The sequence below is a fragment of the Babylonia areolata genome, chromosome 13, assembly GCF_041734735.1.
Source record: "Babylonia areolata isolate BAREFJ2019XMU chromosome 13, ASM4173473v1, whole genome shotgun sequence".
Lineage (NCBI taxonomy): Eukaryota > Metazoa > Mollusca > Gastropoda > Neogastropoda > Buccinidae > Babylonia > Babylonia areolata.
Genome location: NC_134888.1, coordinates 33381510 through 33402639, shown reverse-complemented (window position 1 = coordinate 33402639; position 21130 = coordinate 33381510). Strand labels below are relative to the sequence as shown.

General features: G+C 40.7%; 1 protein-coding gene across 1 annotated transcript; it reads left to right on the top strand.

Annotated features, from left to right (window-relative positions):
* Nucleotides 1-1416: 1416 nt before the first annotated feature.
* On the top strand, nt 1417-18753 carry LOC143289221 (renin receptor-like). Its single transcript, XM_076598179.1, has 8 exons — nt 1417-1536; nt 4516-4658; nt 5775-5912; nt 8423-8521; nt 8964-9152; nt 10779-10928; nt 13872-14006; nt 16022-18753. Exons 1-8 carry the CDS (start codon nt 1482-1484, stop codon nt 16211-16213), a joined length of 1101 nt encoding a protein of 366 aa, XP_076454294.1. The 5' UTR covers nt 1417-1481; the 3' UTR covers nt 16214-18753.
* Nucleotides 18754-21130: the final 2377 nt, after the last annotated feature.

The following is a 21130-nucleotide window of genomic DNA, read 5'->3' as shown; positions in this document are numbered from 1 at the left end:
GACTGCTCAGCGTGTGTATTAGTCGTGTAATAGTAGATCTGATATCCGTCGCCGGCTGAGACCGCCAGCACACAATTCAGTTAGGGCCAACATACATTACCAGACGCGCACTTCGATTTCCAGTAACTCTTCGATCATTCTATTTTACAACAAGATACAATGCAGTGCAATAAACAATACATCTTTACTGATTCATCCATGGGAAATCAAAGTAGTGCCGGCGCCCACAGGGTCGTCAGGCTGACTCACCCTTACAATATCTCGGCCAACAGCCAAGTCCAGCACACTCGGAACATGAATGTTGGACAAAAGATTAAACAGCAATGCATAAAGCTAAATACACACAAGCAAATACTCAATGAGCACAACACAGCGGGCAGATTTCCACCGCCACACATCCCCAAGCCCCCTTCACTGTTGCCCTACGCGCGCGCACACACACACACACACACACACACACACACACACTAGTGCCGACACACGGCACACACACAAGCGCGCGCGCACACACACACACACTGGCGCACACACGCACACGGCGCACACAGAAAAACGTAAATGAATCTTTGCTAATATTCTACAATAATCACAGGCGGTTTCTAAAAAATACAGACTAGAACCATATTTGATCTATTAAAACAACAACAACAACTGAGCATAGAACCGCAATGTGCAGACTTCGCATAAGCGCACATGCATGATCTCCAAGTAGAAAGAGGCAGATATACACAGACACAGAAAAACATGCAACTGAGAAAATGCAAAGCATGTGGTGTATTAGAAGATGAACTACTACATCATTTTCTAGACAAATGTATTGATGTGTGTGTGTGTGTGTGTGTGTGTGTGTGTGTGTGTGTGTGTGTGTGTGTGTGTGTGTGTAAACCATTCACAGTTTTCATGACAAATAAATATGATTCTGATTCCAGTCTGATTCTGATTCACACACACACACACACACACACACACACACACACACACACACACACACACACACACACACACACACACACACACACACACTGTAAAATAACGTGAATATTAAGAAACACAATATCAGAACAAGACATATGCTACTATAAAATCATGAAAGCAATTTGAAAAAAACAAACATTGTTTTTATTTTCAAAACAAAAACAAAAAATGCAGTCACCTCTCAATTTTCGTTATGTTGAATCAATACACTTCTCACGATTGCAACACACACACACACACACACAAATATATACATACATATATATACTGAACATACATATGTATACATATATATACTGAACAGTCATATATATATATATATATACTGAACAGTGTTTGGGAAACTGGAATTGATACCAATGGGTATAGTTGGAGGAAGGGGAAATAATTATGCGCCGATCAAAGTGGAAACCGTTGTGAGCTGGTCGAAGTTCCTGTCGATTCAGGTAAAGGGACATTACTCTCATTGTGTAAGGAATTCTGTCCCACTACACATCACATGATTTATGTCCGAAAAGATGGCGAGCGCAACGTCGTTGTTGACAGTCTTCGTGCTATGCTGTAAGTAATTTTCATGTGTTTTGTCTACATTATGTCCAGTGGTTGTATTGATTTTTACAAGAAAAGTAAGATAGCCATAAGTGTTTAATTGTAACGAAAAAAGATCTTTTTCTTTTGGAGAAATCGATGTTGGGGGTAAGCAGTAGGTTTTCATCACTCGTGATTCCTGGTGATACTTCATCGGTGGAATGAGTGTAGTATTGTTCAGTAGAAACGGCAAAGTATCGGTCTGCCCTGTTTTAACCTGATTATGAATTCAGTCAGTGACTATGTGTAGTTTCGCAGTATTCCATATGAAGTCTAAAAATTCACAAGATATGTTGATTTACTACATAATTGATTGATGATTTTACTTCAAATAAAAATCGAATACGTGTTCAGTATCAGTATCATTGTGTTGCCACGCACTGACACAGAAAGGGACATCCACTGAAGCTGACACTAGCGAAAGAACTATCCACCAAATCAGATATTTTGTTCACACTTTTTTTTTTTTTTAATACTAAGACTAACAGAGTTATAAACTTGTAACAATTTGACAGATAGACAGTGGAATTAATTTACTGAATAATTTCCAGTATAACTTCAGCTAAGATAAACTTCACATAGAAGTTAGCCGACCATTAGCAAAAATGGGTAACACAGAATGCCAATATGCCTTTTTTCCCCATATAATATATACAGGTGAAAAGCTGAAGAAGTCTATAATTAGTTCAAGCTGACCAGTGATATGATAAACTAAAACTAATTGTAAAATTGTAGATATACAAGTACAAGAAAATAGCAGACTTCTGTTTCACTTGAAGTTTAACACTTTTAAAACTATTTCTGTGTTACAACAAAAAAATCAAGATTTTGCCATTCAAGATGCTACAGAAAATATGCCACTGATGATGATGAATTTAATGCTAGGTATGGCAAAATTTCGGTGGATGGTTAGCTTGAAGTGAATGAAAGATATTTATAATGATTATTAGCAGAGAGAATGGAGCTTGGTGCTATTTGAAGTGTTAAATGTAGCCAGCAAAGGAGAGAAAGCTGAGCAGGAGGTTGAGTATAGCTCTGAAGGTGACCCAGAGTTACCTCAAAGGCAAATCATCCACATGACAGGGACGGAGGAAGAGTGATGAAAGGTTCAAGTCATAAATTACATGACAGCATGGTTTTAGAAAAGCATGCTTGCATCAGACAGCTAGTGTCTGCAGGCGAATATATGAACTGTGCTCACCGCCCCCAACCCCCATCCCTGCACTGTGAGCCATCTGGATCATTGTTAACCTCTTTGATTCTGTCTGGAAGTGAGCATGAAGTGAGTGTGCATGGCACATACAGACGATGCAATCAAAGGATGTGAATACAGTCATTGTATTGAATTAACTTCTATCAGAATTTATTATTTAATAGTTGTTCATTTTCCTTTCAGAAAACTGAAAAGTATGGGTTATGTATAATTTCTTGTAGTACTTTGCATGCTGGTTTAAAAAACAATCATTACCCTATGCTGAACCACCTGGCAAAACATAGGAAGTACAAGCCAAAATGATACCCAGCTCTGGAGAGGTTAAAAATGTAGTGACATAAAAAAAAAGTTCTGTTACAAAACCGTTTTACTCATTTGTAGTAAAATTATAATTTTCCAAAGCATCTTTTTGTATTGCTTTTTTAAACAATTAAAGACCTGCATAAAACGTTATGTAAAATTGAAAAGAGGTGTGTCTCCAGCTTTACCTTTTTGGGTTCTGTTGGGAAAATGGCAGCTTCACATCGATTTTTCATGACAGAAATAAACATACCACCAGGCCACAAGCACAGCTATAACAGTATAAGTCTGTTTGCACAGGTGCATTTTTTTGTGCCCTAACAAATTAAAAAAAAAAAAAAGTTAAAGAAAAAAAAAGATAATAAAATCACTCAGATTAGTGAGCTTTGGAAAATAATTTTGCGTTGGCCTTCCGATTTGAAACTTGCAGTGTCAGTTAAAAGGATGGAGGCAGACCAATCCAGTCCGTGTATGTTTCATGCTGGTTCTAAGTTTAGGAGCAGTTGTTAGTCTGAAGTAAATACACTGACAATAAAAGTAAGTTTTGAATAGTCATGATGGCCAGGTCATGGGACATCTGGCCACTGATCTCTGGAATTTCATTTTTGCCTGTTTTAGAAAAAAATAAGAGGGCAAAATGAGCAAATGTGTGTGTGTGTTTAATAGGGACAGACAGATGAACATGTATTCAAGTCATTGAATAAGAAAATGTGGTATTCATTGTTCTAAATGGAGTAATTTGTTCACAGTCTATCACTGTATCAGTGAAAAAAAACGAGAGAGAAAAGAAAAGAGTGTTAGGATTAGTAAGAAAAGTATGTAAAGTTCAGATGAGTAAATGATTGCGCGCACACACGCACACGCACACACACACACACACATATCTGCAGTATTCAGCTTGAACTTTGAAGTAATTCACACATGATTTATAATCGGACAGTGGAAAGAAAGGAAAGCAAAAAGGAAATTCCCCTTAGATAAGTTTCAATTACAGGCATAATAGAATGAACAGATTTGTTACACATTATACTTTTTATAGTGTCTTAGTAGTTTGTTTTTTTCTCTCAGATCATGAAAGAGAGAGAGAGTGAGACAGGCTTGGGTTATGATCCTTGTTTGAATTAGTAGGTATAGTATGTGTGGGTCAGAGAAGACAGTGGTACAGGGACACTGCTGTTCAGTGTTAACAATATCAGCAGACCAGACTCCTTCCCACTGTCTTGCAGCCAGAAATATATTCCCGCGACTCATGACAGCCTGTCAGTGAAGCCAGAGCAGGAGTGGTCAGGTAAAAAGATGTCCAACCATGTGCCTGTATTTTAAGTGCGATCACAGGGATTTTTCGCCAGTGCTCTACGGGCGTTTTAAGCTGAAGGCCCATCAAATATTGTAAAATATGTTTATGATTATAAAGCATTTTCGATACATTGCTCTTGCAGGCCTGGCAGCAGTGTGCCCAGGGCAGAAGCTGATGCTGACGCATGCTCCGTCCTACGTGTCCATTCAAGAACAGTCCAAACCCCTGTCAGCCAGCGATGTGCCTGATGTCATCACCGACACCCTGGGCTTATCTGAGTCTCCGGTTGGTTGTCTTTGTAATAAAAATTGTATAGGTCTGATCTTTTAAGCAAATAATTGTTATATTATTACCTTTCAAATTCAAGGTATCTCCACTCTGCTGCTGTTTGAATCAGCGTTCCCAAATTGAACAGAGTGTAGAGAAACATGGCGGGAGAGCTTTTAGTTCTTCAGCTGTACAGACCTCAGTCCCTCTCTCAAATCCCTTAAAATATATCTCAAAATACATCGCTTAATAATTAAGGCACTCCATTCCATATCTGTATTCTATGGATCCAGCACTATTTCTTCTGTGCATGTTTATGTGAACAGGCATATTTGTGTGTGTGTGTATGTGTGTTCTTGTGAGCTATATGTCTTTCTGACATGTTATTGTTAAGCGCTTTGAGATCTTTGAAAGTGCAATATATGATCATAGATGTACCCTTGACAAATACTTTATGCTTTTAAGAACTTAAAACAAAGAATTGAAAAATAAACAGTCATTGATTAAAATTAAACATTGATACCCGGATATGAGCCAATCTTTCTTGTTGGCAGTGTGGCAAACACACTGTTGATTCAGTATAGCTTTGTGTTTGGCATGGAAAAGTTTCATTTTGGTCTGAAAAAGATATATGGAATTTTGTTTGGTCACATCTGTGGGAACCCAGCATAATAAAGTTTTGTTGACTAATTGTAGAATGTTGGCCTAGAGGTAATGCGTCCGCCTAGGAAGCGAGAGAATCTCAGCACACTGGTTCGAATCCCACAGTCTGGAGGCTAGTCATTCAGATGATAAATCGAGGTCCCGTGTGCAGCATGCACTTAGCGCACTTGAAAGAACCCACGGTAACCAAAGGGATATCCTTGGTAAATTCTGTAGAAAAATCCACCTTGATAATAAGAAAACAAATGAAATTGCAAAGAAAAAGAGAGAAAAAAAAAGATGGCACTCTCAGAGTCAGTGTAGTGATACACTTTCCCTGGGGAGAGCAGCCCAGATTTAACACGGAGAAATCTGTTATGATAAAAATGGGTAATACAGTACAACACAACACAGCACAACACAACACAAGACAATACAAGTTTAAAACACAACACAATAATTGTGAAACCCATGTCCTGTTCTGCGTGCCAGAAATCCAGCTGGACAGGCCTGAAGTCTGGGTCCCTGTTCAAACGCCCCAAAGCCAACGTGCTGCTCACCGTGGTCACTGCCCAGTCCTCTGACCTGGATGTCACCCCACAACACCTGGCAGCTTTCCCTGTGGACGCTGTGAGTGCTTCTCCACACCTGGGATATATACTCACTCAAATAGTTTCATCGTTTAAAACAGGGTTCATGTACTACTGAGTCATGGAAGTGTAGAAAAGTGTTGGAGAAAAAAATGAGAGAACCATTTCCAGGGCTGGAAAAGTTTTGGGGAAAATATGTTTTGCCCTGTTCAGGGTCTGGAGAAGTTGTGGAATTTTGTTATTTGCTTATCTATTATTTATTCACCTTTTTTTTTTCTTAAGGCCTGACTAAGCGCGTTGGGTTACACTGCTGGTCAGGCATCTGCTTGGCAGATGTGGTGTAGCGTATATGGATTTGTCTGAACGCAGTGACGCCTCCTTGAGCTACTAAAACTGAAACTGGAATTTTGATGAAACCATTGCTAGTACCATTCAGCTATAGAAAGTACTATTTAATTGTTTTATGCATTTGAAGAATACCAAAGTAAATGAACCAGATGTGATGAAGTTTGACATTGATACCAGAATATACACCAGTCTTTTATCAGTAGTCTAGCAGATTATTTTTTTATGCAGTTTGGCTTTGTCACAAGTTTGTTGTTTGGTATGCAGATATTTTATTCTGGTTTAAAAAATGTTTAAAAAAACGGGAGAAAACTGTAATATTGTTTAATCTCATCTGTGTTCAAAGATGACCAGGAACTGGAATGGTTCTTGTTCTCAGTATTTCATTTCTTTTCTAATCAAGTATGTAAAAGTATATTATTAATTATTCTAAGACTTTCAAAGTGACAACAGCAGAACCTTTGAATACGGGTGGTTTGTTTAATGGTACTTGATGACATATGTTCCAGTGGTAAGTGATTTTACTCTTAGTTTAAAAGCAGATGTTATGCCACTTATGTGGAACACATTGTGCAATGCTTCTACCAGTTCTAAATTGAACCATATTTGCAAATCAGATTTGAATTTTGTCCACCTCTCTATCAGCAAAATTTTCTTGAGGTCAGTTTGGGATCGATCAATCTGTGTTGGGCAGATTCAGTTTTGTTCAGTCACACTTTGAAGACAGCATGACTCACCCTTTCTTGTCTATGAAAGAAAGGAAAAGAAAATGATTGACTGGCAACACTGACCACCGCAAAAAAGGGGCATCAAGTTACCTAGAATAAACTTGTTCAACATTTGAGTAGGCAACACTGTTGATGACTATACCCTTACCATCCTCCACCATCTGTTAAACCACTCCAAGGATTCCTGGAGAGTTGCAAACTTTGCTGTTGATAGGTTTTTAAAAAAAAAATTTTTTATTTTTTTTTTTTATAGAAAATATTGAAAGGGTTGACTAATGTTGGAATCTGTGAAGTGTTGATTTACTCAAACCTGTCTCAATATCAGGTTATTTGCAACAACAATCAAAACACACCAAAATTTGGTTTGGGGTATTAAAGATTCTGTGATGTCTTATGAATATCTCCTTCTCATTGGCTTATTAAACTATTCACGACAAGTTGATTTAGACATGTATGCATTCAATTCATATCAGCACACACCTGCACACTCAGTGACTCAATTCAATGGGTATAGAGAGTGAGTGAGGAGTTGGATCTTAGGAGGAAGAGATATTGAAGAGGGAAAGGGGCATGAGGAAGCTATTAGTTGAGTGGTATGATTATCGGTAGAAGAGTCATTAGTCTTACCATTGAAAAATTATGTTACCTATTAGTATTATAGAACAGCTTATAACATAAGCAGTGGAGGGCTGGAGAGTTCCATGCTTACATGACTTTTAGAGGCACGTCGCATGATTTGTGCTCTCTAAGCTGATTGGCTCTCCAAACTTGATAGCAACAAAGGCGATTGAAAGAGTTAGAATGTGAAAAACAGCAGGCTTTTTTTCAACTTTTTCCTTCATATTTTGGTTTTCTTATTGTACACATGATGACACTTCATTATGGGTTTGGTTGTAGCAATGGATGTCATCAACTGAAGAAATGGAGGACAGCACATAATTGTTTGCTACTTTCGTCTGTGTCAGTAACCTTTGGCATTGATGGCACAGATTGCTGGAAATAATACAAAACACATAAATATTTGTGTATTGAGACGTGCCAACTGTCTGGATTTGTCCATGTTTGTTCCAGAAAGCCACTACAAATACCAAAATAGGAAAAATATTTGGCCATTCAAAAAAAAAAAGAAACAAAAAAAACAAAAAAACAAAAACAACGCAACTTGATTTCTTCAGACGATCACAGGTACGGCTCAGACGCACCTTGTACCAGCATTATATTCAAACCAGAATTTATTGGGAATTCAGCATTGCAATGATGAGGATTGCATGTGAGAACTACACTGAAAAGACTAAATACAACGACAAAGAGGATGTGTGCGAAACAATGCCCAAAGCAAAATCAGTAGGAGTGTTGTTTGGTGACAGCAAACAAATATGACATAATGTAGTGTTACTGATAATTTTGGCTTGTTCCTGCTGTGGAACTGACAGTGAGATTCTAGGGGAGACAATCCTGGTTTTATTTGCATGTGCAGGATTTGCCTCTGCTTGATTTGAGTCCAGTGATGAACAGAATCCAGTCCACCTTCCTGGACCATGACCCACTGATGCTGGACCTGATGGCTGATGCTAATGTGAGTCCTTTGTGTTTGTCCTGAGTTTTGTGTTCGGTTCCCCGGAAAGAAGTCAGCCCACAGCTTAATTCTTATGTGTGTTTGTAGGTGTGGTGTGCTGTATGTGTGTGCTTTGTGATAGTGTATAATTATGTTTGGGTTTTTTTTAAATGTGTATGTTTGTGTGTGAGTGTGGTTTTTTTTGTTTTTGTGTGTGTGTGTGTGTGTGTGTGAGAGAGAGTTCTTGACAAGTAATTGAAGAACATGCAGATCCTTAGTTTGTTTCATATGCAGATCCTTTGTTTCATTCTTATGTAAGATGTATTTGGGTGTTGTGTGTGTGTGTGTGTGTGTGTGAAATGCTGAAGTAGTCTTAAATGTAGTATAGAAATGTGTCAGTCATGCTGTTAAAAAACAACCAAAAATCAGCAACAAAACCCTGTGGTGGTTGTGTGGTTTGCAGGCGTTTGATGTGAACACTCCCAATGAGGTGTTCCGCCGGCTGCCCAGTTCCATGAGGTCCCTAGCCGACCGTCTCCTGGACCCCCACTCCGTGCTGTCCCGGGTCAGTGCCGGGTCTCTGAACCGCAGCCACACCCCCGACCTCACCCTCATGGCAGAACTGCAGATGATGGACCACGTCATGGACACTGTGAGCTGTGGATATTGGGGAGTTGTGTGTGTGGGAGGGGTGGTAAGGGGAAGCCAACAACTTGGGAAGGGGAAGCCAACAACTTGGGAAGATGTGTGAGCATGCATGGGTGAATGTTTGAGTATGTGGTGTGTTGGCATAAATCATTACAGGTGTTGTGTTTTGAAGCTCATGTATATGCTGATATAATCACATGCATAAGATGTTTTCTGTATTAAAGTACAGATTTTTATGTTATTGGCATTTTGACATATTTTTTTTTCTAACAGAGTTTTTTCTGTCCTTTTTTTCTTCTTCTTTTTTTTTTTTTTTTTTCTCTCTTTACCTTATTTTACTTCCTTTCAATATGAATACATGCACTTCGGCTGAGTGGCCCCTGGCTGAAACCTTTGCAGTATTCAGGGTTTGCAGCGAGTCATGGAAGTCTGAAAAAAGTCTTAGTATACCGAGGAAGCATTTTCCAGGGCTGGGCAAATCTTCGAAAAAACATGTTTTGCCTCAGCGTCTGGAAAAGTCTTGGAAGGTGGCAGAATGGTTGAGATGATTATCTACCAATACAGTGTCCATGAAGGTCTGGCTTCAAATTCTTGTCTCGGTAACAGCGCCTGGTGGGTGAAGGGTGGAGATTTTTTCAGATCTCCCAGGTCAACATATATGCAGACCTGCTAGTGCCTGAACTCCCTTCGTGTGTATACGCAAGCAGAAGATAAAATACGCATGTTTAAGTTTCTGTAATCCATGTCAGCGATCGGTGGGTTATGGAAACAAGAACATACCCAACATGCACATCCCCGAAAACGGAGTATGGCTGCATACTTGGCGAGGTAAAAAAACGTCATACACAAAAAAGCCCACTCACGTACATATGAGTGAATGTGGGAGTTGCAGCCCACGAACGCAGAAGAAGAAGAAAATCTTGTCTCACTCTTTCCCAAGTTTGACTGGAAAATGAAACTGAGCATCTACTGATCATTCAGGTGATATAATCAGCCAAGGTTCCATGTGCAGCACACATTTAGTGCAGTGAAAGAACCTTTGGCAATGTAAGTGGTGTTCTCTGGCAAAATTCTGCAGAAAAAAATCCACTCTGATAGGTACACAAAAGTCTATGCATGCATTCAAGGCCTGACTAGCTTGTTGGGTATGCTGCTGTGAGACATCTGCCAGTCAGATCTGGTGTTGTGTATATCGGTTTGTTTGAACGCAGTGATGCCTCCTTCAGAAACAGAAACTAAACTAATAAACCCTTTAATTACACATACTTAACCGTGACCCAACTAGTGCAAAGGGATTATGAACTTCCATAACTCAAGTGATGATGTCAGGAATATGCCAATGAGAAACTAAACTAATAAACCCTTTGACCAGTGGCATTCAACAAAGAGGCTAATTAAAGCATTTAAAAAAAAAAAAAACAAAAAAAAGATAAAAAGTGATGAAAATTGAACATGAATCCAGGATACTCACCTGTCTTTCTTCAGTGGTTTAACAGACCAGTTTTGTTTATTCAGGTGGTGGTGTGTTCGGTACAGAAAATTTCATACTTTGATCTGTAAAGAGTATGGAACTTTGATCATATCTGCGGGAACTCCACCGAGTCCTCATCAGTGTGATTCGTCATTGCAGCTGAAGAGCGGGGAGGGCGTGAAGAAAGGCAAGGCACCAGACCTGTTCTCCTTCATCATCTCCGGGCTGCCGGCTGTGTCAGAGGCTCACGGGGCTGACTCTCAGCAAAGCAAGGACGCTCACAGCATGGTGTCCCAGTTCATTGATGTGGTAAGGGTCGAGGGGGTGGGTGAGGGGGGGGGGGGGGGGGTCGGAGGAGTAGGGAGTCGAAAGGGAATGGGTTGAGATGAAAGGACAAGGGTTCAATAAGGTTGGGGGGGGGGGGGGGGGGGGGGGGGGTTGTGTTTTTTTCTTTCTTTCTAAATTTTTAAATTTTTATTAAGAAATTTTTTTTTAAGAATCTGTAATAAATGACATTCCTTTTTCTAATCTCTTAAAAATCTGAGTTAAAAGTGAAGTTGTTTTTTTTATAACCCTGAAAGAATTTTTCTCCAACCCAAATCATCGCAGTTATCATCAATGTTGCAGATGATGATTCATGCAAGGGGCAAAGGTCATCACTCAGAATACTGTGCCTTTGCCTTTCTTGTTGGGACCCAGTGTGAAAGTTTTAATTTGTTGGCTTTAGTTGTTTTAAAAGTGTTTTTTTTTTTAAAAAGGGGGGGGGGGGGTTCCCCCATATTTTTGTGATTAAAAGTCTGAACTCTGAAGGAGGGGCTTGGAAGGGTGTGTTAGGTTGTCCAGGATTCTGTCCCCAGGAAGCAGATTAGGATGTTAAAAAAAACAAAAAACAGAATAATCCCAAGTTTTCTGTTTTGACTGGAACTTTCGTGTATTCTTCTGTTTGTGTGTGTGTGTGTGTGTGTGGTTGTTTTTTTTTTAATTCAAAAAGAGTGGGATGAGAGAAGAAAGAGTGGTGGTCTAAGTGTGCTTGCTAGTAGTAGCACACAAGCTTGTGTCTATTATTATTCAGTAATTGAAAATAAAATTAGATGTCTGCCCAAACAGGTTGGAAGGCGAACACTGTAACAGTGGCTTTCACTGACAAGACTTTTGCCATATAGGCAGTGTCAAGTGATTCAGTGTTCCTTATCTGTATTCTTTGAATCCATGTAGATATTATATTGTTTGCATTCATGTATATGTAGCTGTATTGTCAATAATCAATAGTTTCTCCGGTCAATGGGAAACCATTTACGGCTTAGTCTTTTGTGAAGGGCTATGACTCTTAAACTAGGAGGCAAAATTGCACTGGCTCTTAGTGCTGCAGCCTTGTGGGCTAGTTGGCCTTTGGGAACCATCCCAGCGCCAACTGTCCTAAAACCCTCTTGGCCGAGAGAGTGGGGATGTCCTTTGGCAAGACACTCTCCACTATAATCAAATTCTAGCCCAAATAGTTGGAACAGCAGTTGCCTCCTCTGCTGTTCTGATGGTCATAGTCGGACACGACTGACTATCTTATATATATATATATATATATATATATATGTGTGTGTGTGTGTGTGTGCATGTAGTAAGTGTGTGTTTTGCGTCTGGCTAATGCTTTGATTCGGTTCAACTCAATTCAAAATAATTATCTGCTTCAACCAAAAACAGAAAATTCTCTTTAGGTTCACTTAAAATAAAATGCCCGTCAGCAAAAATCAAAGAGAAAAAACAAACAACTGACACACCCTTCACTTATCACCATGCACACATCGATTATTATGTAAAAAGAAAAACATGCGGGTAAGATACTATTACATTATGATTTATAGTGTAACAACTGTGTGTGTGTTGCGTGTGTGCCTGCGCGTGTGCATGCATGTTGTTGTAATATGTTTTAAGAATGTTCATAATAGATTGGGTCTGAAAATATGAGTGGTAGGAGAGGTACAGAAACGGGAGAAAGATAACCTTGCAATTGCATGGGAAATGATGCAGGTCAGGACCTAAAATTTCCTTTGTCTCCCATGATAGTATTATTTGAATTGTCTCCCATGGTACTGTTCAGGGGAATGGGTGTGTACCATAGAAGTTTGTATATTTTATCATTTCGTAATCTTGCTCCTGTTGATTTTATTTTTAGAGCTGTTTTAGAGTTTGAAATATTAGTTTATCCATCTGGAATTTTGAAGTTTTGGAATTTTTTTGAATTTTTTTTTTTTTTAATATTATAAATGCAACATTGACAGTGTTGTTGAATAGAAATAACAGTTCTAATTAATGATACTTGTAGTCATTTGTAGATGAACACCACCAGTTTCTATGTCTCTGTGTGTGTGGGTTTTTTTGTGTTTTTTGTTGTTGTTTTTTTAATTTTCTATTTCCATTATATAGATTTGATCGAAAATCCCTGATGCCAGAATTTTTACATTGGACCTTGAGTGGTGGTCTGGACTCTTTGTCATTCGAATGAAGCAGTAAACCAAGGTCCTGTGTGCAGCTTCTAAAGTTTACAACAGAATCTTCTTTTATACACATGTCTGCATGCATGTGACTGAAGCCTGACTGAATAACACAGGAAATTAACTATGAGCGCCTAAAGGCAGCTATCAGTTGGCTCTTCCAAGGTAGGCAGTATGCTGTGCAAATGAGTCTGTAAGCACTTAGAGTTTGGCTTCTGACCGAAGACGGCACTAGTTAAGTATCCATTTAAGTCATTAAGTCAGTCAGTCAAGACGAGGTGAGTAGCAGCATTCTGAGCTTTGCCACTGTTGTTGTGTCAACTAGAGATGCCAACTGTTAGGATTTTGCCGTATTTTGTTATGCTCGTTCACAGTTTGTTCTTAGCCAATGTCAAAATTGTTCTAATGAGTTCATTTTTAACTACATAGTATGATCACATAATTTTCTGTTGTAACATTACCCAGATGTACTCGACCTATCGATCACAAGGCCATGGCAGTCACTACTAACCTTGGTCTCATGTGATGATGCTCAGCTAATTGCGTGTGTGTTTACATTGAAACAGCATTGAATGGACCAATCAGCTTAATCGTAGCAGTTACACTGTGTTGCAGGTAGGCCCAAGTAACTGTATGTCTTGTAGATAAAACGTATGTTTGCTGATGTGGCTCGGAGTCCGAGTGTTCCTACCAAATTCAAAGTGTTCCTATCAAATTTCTTGATTGCTCCTACTAACACTCGACAGGGGTTGGCGTCTGTGTTCAGGTGACGAAGGACTTCAAGCAGCTGTACAAGGACAACGTGGTGGTGGAGGTGCTGTCGGTGCCAGCCCCACAGAAAACCCTGGTGCGCAAGGCGCGAAGCCTCCTGGAGCAAGGCCCTGTTACCACACCCGCTTCCGTACGTTTGTTTGTGTTTTAACTCTTTCACCACCTCTTTTCTGTGTGAAAAACACTTCCCGTCACCAAGTATTTTAGAAACGATGCTCTTGGTCAAACGCTTTCGTTCATGTCAGAACAACACAGTTGTTCACTTCAAACTCAGTCAGGGGACAAAGGTTAGTCATTGTTCTATTGGCGGGAAACTGGTTTCAGCAGTTGAGCTTTGTTACAATGTGAAAAATGGTCTTTTGTCAGCCTGATGTCAACAGAAGTCGCCTGTGGTGGTGCACTGTCTTGTCAACTAAAGTTGCCTGTGGTGGTGAAAGAGTTAAACAGTACTCTGTTTGAAAATGACAAAGCAACAGGAAAGTCTTGGTCTCTTACATTTTACCTGCATGTTTTGTTTAACTCCTTGTCTGTTGAACCACCTTCTTCTGCTTCTTCGTCGTCTTCTGCTGTGTTGCAGCTGCTGCTGCTGCTTCTTCTTGACATTCTTCTTCTTCATATCCCCTAACACTGTAAAGGATCATGAGAGTGCTGCACAGAACTGTTCACCAGATTTCTCCACGTCTGTCAGTTGTGTGTCAAAGCTTGGGTCTTGTTTGAATTTCTTAGTTTTTTGGGTTTTTTTAAACAATTCACCAGGTTCAGAATGTTACTGATGTTCCTTATATTCACCCTCCTATTTATACCGAGATTTTTTTTTCTTCTCAGTTTTATAGCTTTAAATTGATTAACCTATATAAGAAAAAAAAAAAACAAGAATTATGGCCCTGTGTGGTGTGATGGGTTAAAAGCAGTAATGACAATACTAATTCAAAAAGGCCCCTTAGCCTTTTACCGCCGTAAGGGCAGTGAATTCATATCCGCTGTGTCTAGGGCTTGGCACAGGAAGATGGTAGCCCCATCCTGTCCATCTGGCATTTTAACTAACTTCCCTAACCAAAGGCAAGTACCCAGCCACTTGTTGATGGAGGGAGGAAAATCAGAGTAAAGCTTTAGCCTTTCCCAAGGACACAGCCCCATGCCTTCTTCTTTCTTCTTCTTCTGCTTTCGTGGGCTGCAACTCCCACGTACACTCACATGTACACGAGTGGGCATGACCATTTTTACCCTGCCATGTAGGCAGCCATGCTCTGTTTTCGGGGGTGTGCATGCTGGGTATGTTTTTGTTTCCATAACCCACCGAACGCTGACATGGATTACAGGATCTTTAATGTGCGTATTTGATCTTCTGCGTGCGTTTACACACGAAGGGGGTTCAGGCACTAGCAGGTCTGCACATATGTTGACCTGGGAGATCGTAAAAATCTCCACCCTTTACCCACCAGGCACCGTCACCGTGATTCGAACCTGGGACCCTCAGATTGAAAGTCCAACGCTTTAACCACTCGGCTATTGCACCCGTCTACAGCCCCATGCCAAAACGGGGCCTCGAACCCTGATCACTGCTGAACGCTGGATCAGAAGTGCAACCAATTCTGCTGCTTTGTCTCCTCAATGAAGTGGAATTCTTTAATAACAATGGTTATAGAAGAAAATGATGACTACAGAGACTTTCCTTTAATCGCTCCTCAGTCCAACAGTTTCTTTCTTTTGTTTTTTGTTGGTTTGGGTTTTTTTTTATGTTTTTCATTCTTACTCTTTAAATTATAATATATTGGTTCTCCATTTCCCTCTGTCTTTGTCTTTCTGTCTTTTCCTCCCCATCTCTCTCTTCCTGCTTCTCTCTCTCTCTCTCTCTCTCTCTCTCTCTCTCTCTCTCTCTCTCTCTCTCTCTATCACTCTCTCCCTCTATCCCCCTCTCCATGTTCACACTGAAAATAAACTCAAATAAACATACTGCAAGCCTTGGAACACATCATTTTTTTCTTCTTCGTCTCCTTGATGATGATGACGACTACAAAGTACAATGCTGTCTCTGACTCACTCTGACAGACCCCCCAAGAAGTGATTTCTTCTTCTTCTTCTTCTCTTCGATGATGATAATGATGATGACTACAACAATGCTGTCTCTGACTCTCACCCTGACAGACCATCAAGAAGGACTACAACCTGGCCTGGGATTACCACGATGACTTCCCGGCCATGTTCAACATCATCCTGTGGCTGACCGTGGTGCTGGCCATCGCAGTGTTCGTCATTGCCTACGGCATGTGGAACATCGACCCCGGCCGCGACTCCATCATCTACCGCATGACCAGCCAGCGCCTCAAGAAGGATTAGGGATGGAAGGGGGATTAGGGTTTGCGGCTGGAGGGGGTTTAGAATAGGGATCGAGGGATTAGGATCAGGGATGGAGGATTAGGATCAGGGATGGAGGGGGTTTAGAATAGGGATGGAGGGATTAGGATTAGGGATGGAGGTCATGGAATACGCATGACCAGCCAGCGCCAGAAGGATTAAGGATTGATTGGTGGGGGAGGGGGGGGGGGGAGATAGTGGGGTTGTGAGAGGGGGTGTATGTGTAAGTTTTCAAGTTTTTTTTGCTTTTTCTTGTGTGGGATCAGTCAAGAAGGGTAATGGTTTAGTGTAGGACTGTGTGTGTGTGTGTGTTGGCTGGAAGATTCACAGGAATCGGGTGGGGGTGGGATGGGCGGGTGGGGGGTTGCTTTGGCTTGATTTGATTGTTGGTGATTGAAATTTTTCTGTAGGATTAGGTGGGGTTTTTTTGTTTTGTTTTTTTTTAGCGTCCGTACACTACACACACCACATGCACCAGTAGTAACATTGGGTTCTTTTTTTTTTACTTACTTTTTTTTTCTTTAATAGGGTTAAAATAAAGAATTTTTATGACTTATAGGTTTGTTTTTTTTTGTTTTTTTGGGGGGGAGGGTTTTTTATCATTTATTTATGACTGATGATTTGTTTTCTAGCAAACAAGATTGAATTTCATTCTTGTCTCTTTTGTAGTTTGGGGTTGAAGGGGTGGGGAAGTGCAGAGAGGGGAAGGCGAAGCAACACAAACAGCTACAAGCATTTACAGAAGGCGTGAAGAAAGACAGGGAGGGAGGTGATTCAGTAGTGCATGTCCTTGGCTAGGGTAGGCTGAACATGCGACATGTTAGAAACTTGGTGTGTGTGTGTGCGCGATCAAATCTGAATGGTGGTGAATGTGTTCAGAGAAAGACAGCTGGTGTAGATTTGTGATGAGGAAGTGGTGGTGGAGGGAGGGGCTGTTTGCTTTGGTTTATTTTCTATTTTGTTTGATAGTTATAGTTCTTTCTTTTTTTATATATATAGTAAATTATAAAGCAACATGTATTCAGCAACATTCTAGTTGGGTGCTTGCGTGTGCATTTGTCACTTGTGCGTACGTCACTGCGCGTGCGTGTGCCTGAATGTTGGTTTATATTATATATCACTGTGTGTGCATTCTTAACTGTAGAGGTTATTGGGTTAGCGTATTTGGAAATTTGTATTGAGTGAATCCCTTTGATGAATGAGGATACAAGCAGATGTGTTTCTGTTCACTGATTGGTTTGATTGGTTTGAATCTGAATTGTGTAATCACTGGGACAGTTGTTTGCCTGGTTGTGCGTGCGGGGAGTGGGGGCATATTTTCCCTTGTCAGTGATGAGGGAAGAAAACAGTGGGGTTTTTTTGTGTGCCACAGAGTTTGGTTCATTATGTTATCTATTATTTCAATGATGATGGGGACACCTGCACCTGTAGCGTTGGTCAGGAAATTTGATGAGCAGCACACCTAAAAACACATCCACCAATTGGATGACCCTTGACTGTGTGGTCCCAGTCTCCCCAGTTGAGCCCATAGCACAGTCAACAGCCCATAGCACACTCAACAGCCCATAGCACACTCAACAGCCCATAGCACACTCAACACTGGGGAGGAGGAAGTGGCCAGGGCAGGAAAAATCCCACTTCTGATGGGGCTCGCACCCGTGTCCTCCCAGTCTTCAGTCTGCGACGCTAACCACTTCACCAAGACGGCTGGTGATAACACAGTTGACCTGTTTGTTCCATTTTAAGTCTGAATGAAGAACGGCCCCCACCAAATGAACAATTTTTCCAGCTGTGGTAAGATCCTGTGATAGTGTATGATCTTGAGTTTGTGCGTATGTACTGTCTTTTGTCTGTTGTCCTGTGTGTGTGTGTGTGTGTGTGTGTGTGTCTGGGGTTTTATGTAAGTGCTTGATTACTTGCGTTCAACTGTGTGCAGTTTAGGTTGTCCATTTCAATTTCAGATTTCATTGTTCGTCTCACCTTTATTGTTATTTCCAAAATTCAGGTTGAGTAGATTTTCTTTTAGACTTTAAACATCATCTTTTGCTTGCAGTTGTATGTTTTACACATATAGATGTTCTTACACTGCAAGTTGCATGTCTGATTTTTGACGTAGCTGTTTTCAGTGGGATTGTGACCAGTTTGAAAGACTACACATCTCTGTTGCCTTTCTTGTTCTCTGTTCCCAGAATGGTAGGTAGTTTGAGACAGTGTGATCTCATTGCATGAGAATACAGTATGAAACCTGGAAACTGTACTGATTTTGTGAGTCAAAATGAATGCTCTTCATGATTTTTTTTTTCATTTCTTTTGGTCACGGATTTGATTTTGAAGGTTGTAGACTGAAATCAAGTGAGTTAAACAGAAGGAAGATGTGTTCGTTTTGTCTGTCATTTGATCATTCCATGAGAGAAATTCCAGCTGTAGTAGTCTGCACAAGGAGTTTTGTGTGTGAAAATGGTTGTACATGTAGTTCAAATGTAGATATGTGAACAATAAACCATTTCTGAATGTGAAATGTACTTTACTGTTGTGTGTGTGTGTGTGTGTGTCCATGCATGTGTTCTCACATGCTCAAAAGTTATAGGTACTCCCATGTGAGTGTAAATGCATGTGTGTGCACTTTAACAAGATGCAACTTTAGTGAGCACTATGAATAAGCTTATTTAATTGTGATAATTATCTCCACAAAAAATTTTTTCTTTGGTTTGTTCTCAAATTGCAGGATTTTCCATTCAGAAGAGTCTTACCTGACTTTGGCAATCACAGGAAAACAGTTGATTATAATATGTGGACATTTACATGGCACCTATTCTCAGTAAGAGACCTAGCTCTAAGCACTTTACAGTCTTTCAACTCTCCTATTTTGGTAGGTTCTTTTACATGCACTAATTGCATGCTACACATGGGACCTCAGTTTATCATCTCATCCGAATGACTAAGTTATCCTCATTCTGGTTTCATGCCCTGTCTACTACCTGGCAGTACATCCATCTGCCAGGCTGCATTCATGGGCTGCAACTCCCATGTTCACTCATTTACAAGTCGGAGAACTTTGAGGTTGTGTCTATGGGGCTGAACCAGTATGAGAATCATTTATACCCCAGTTGTCTTTATACTGGGAATTCCATCTACGGGATATTCTGTACTTGTGCTCTGAAACCCCACTTAGGATTGTCACCCGTGTGAGAATGGATAGGTTCAATCGTGATAATAGTTGATCAACACACATGGTACATACACATGCATGCACGCACGCGCACACACACACACACACACACACAACTTGTAGAGTTCAGACGAGATCCTGACCGTTGCTTTTATTGAGACTGAATTGAAATAGCCAGTTAACGATCACACATACATACACACACACGCGCGCACGCACATACACACACACACCGCCTCAAACGATGTGGAACACAGATCACACACATGTATGAACACGAAAACACCAGAACGACTCCACCAGCCCCAGATGGTTTGATTAACCCCTCGACTGTTGAACACTGATGAAATGAGCGACTCCACCAGCCCCAGTTGGTTTGATTAACCCCCTCGACTGTTGAACACTGATGAAATGAGATCAGCGTGGCTTGAGGGCTTGAAACGCAGCTTCTGCTTTATGTATTTGTATTTCTTTTCATCACAACAGATTTCTCTCCCCAGAGAGAGCGCGTCGCTATACTACAGCGCCACCCTTTTTTTTTTTTTAAGTATTTTTTCCTGCGTGCAGTTTTATTTGTTTTTCTACAGAATTTTGCCAGGAACAACCCTTTTGTTGCCGTGGGTTCTTTTACGTGCGCTAAGTGCATGCTGCACACGGGACCTCGGTTTATCGTCTCATCCGAATGACTAGCGTCCAGACCCCACCACTCAAGGTCTAGTGGAGGGGGAGAAAATATCGGCGGCTGAGCCGTGATTCGAACCAGCGTGCTCAGACTCTCTCGCTTCCTTGGCGGACGCGTTACCTCTAGGCCATCACTCCACATATGTATCAACTGTGCCATTGGTTTTGCTGACCAAGAGTAATGGAGAAAAAAAAATCCAAAAAACGAATTGTGACTGACATCCTTACCTGTATACTCTTGTCTTATCTCAGTGATGTAACAGCTAGCCCTTCACTGACGATCGAACATACCAGTCAGCAGTAAGGAGTTAAATGTCTCCCGCATTGTTCTCTCTTTCCGTGTCAACAAGTATCGTCACCAAAATCTTATATATGATACACCGTCATGTCCGACTATGACCATCAGAACAGCAGGGGAGGCAGCTGCTGTCCCGACTTGATCTGGGCTAGAATTTGATTGTAGTCGGGAATGTCTTGCCCAAGTGACAATCTCCACTCTCTTGGCCAAGAGGGTTTTTTTTTTTGACAGTCGGCGTTTGGATGGTTCCCAAAGGCCAACTAGCCCCCAAGGCTGCAGCACTAAGAGCCACTGCGATTTTGCCTCCTAGTTCGAGAGTCATAGTCATTCACAAAAGACAAAGCTGTAAATGATTTCCCATTGCAATGGAGAAAGAATTGGTAATACAGCTCTCACTTTGCTGCTGGCCCATCTGCAAACTTTAGTCAATCTGTGACCAAAACCAACACCCACAAAACATTAAAACATTGTTTATCAAGAGATTAACAAATAGTAAAGAGTGGTGACTCTCTCCACACACAAGGTACGTAACTTCAAGCCAATGCTGCTTACGCTACCAATTCAGCTAGCACACAGGTAAATTAAAGGTACATTGGAACAAACACTTCCCCCAAAAAAGGAAGCGCCGGGCTTGCTCTTATACCGATCCTTTGACAAGTGCACACAGCAGCAATGACAGAAGAAATGTGCAAACACAAATTAGCTTTTATCCAAGACTGGCGTTGCCTCTTTAATCCTGAACAAGCCACAC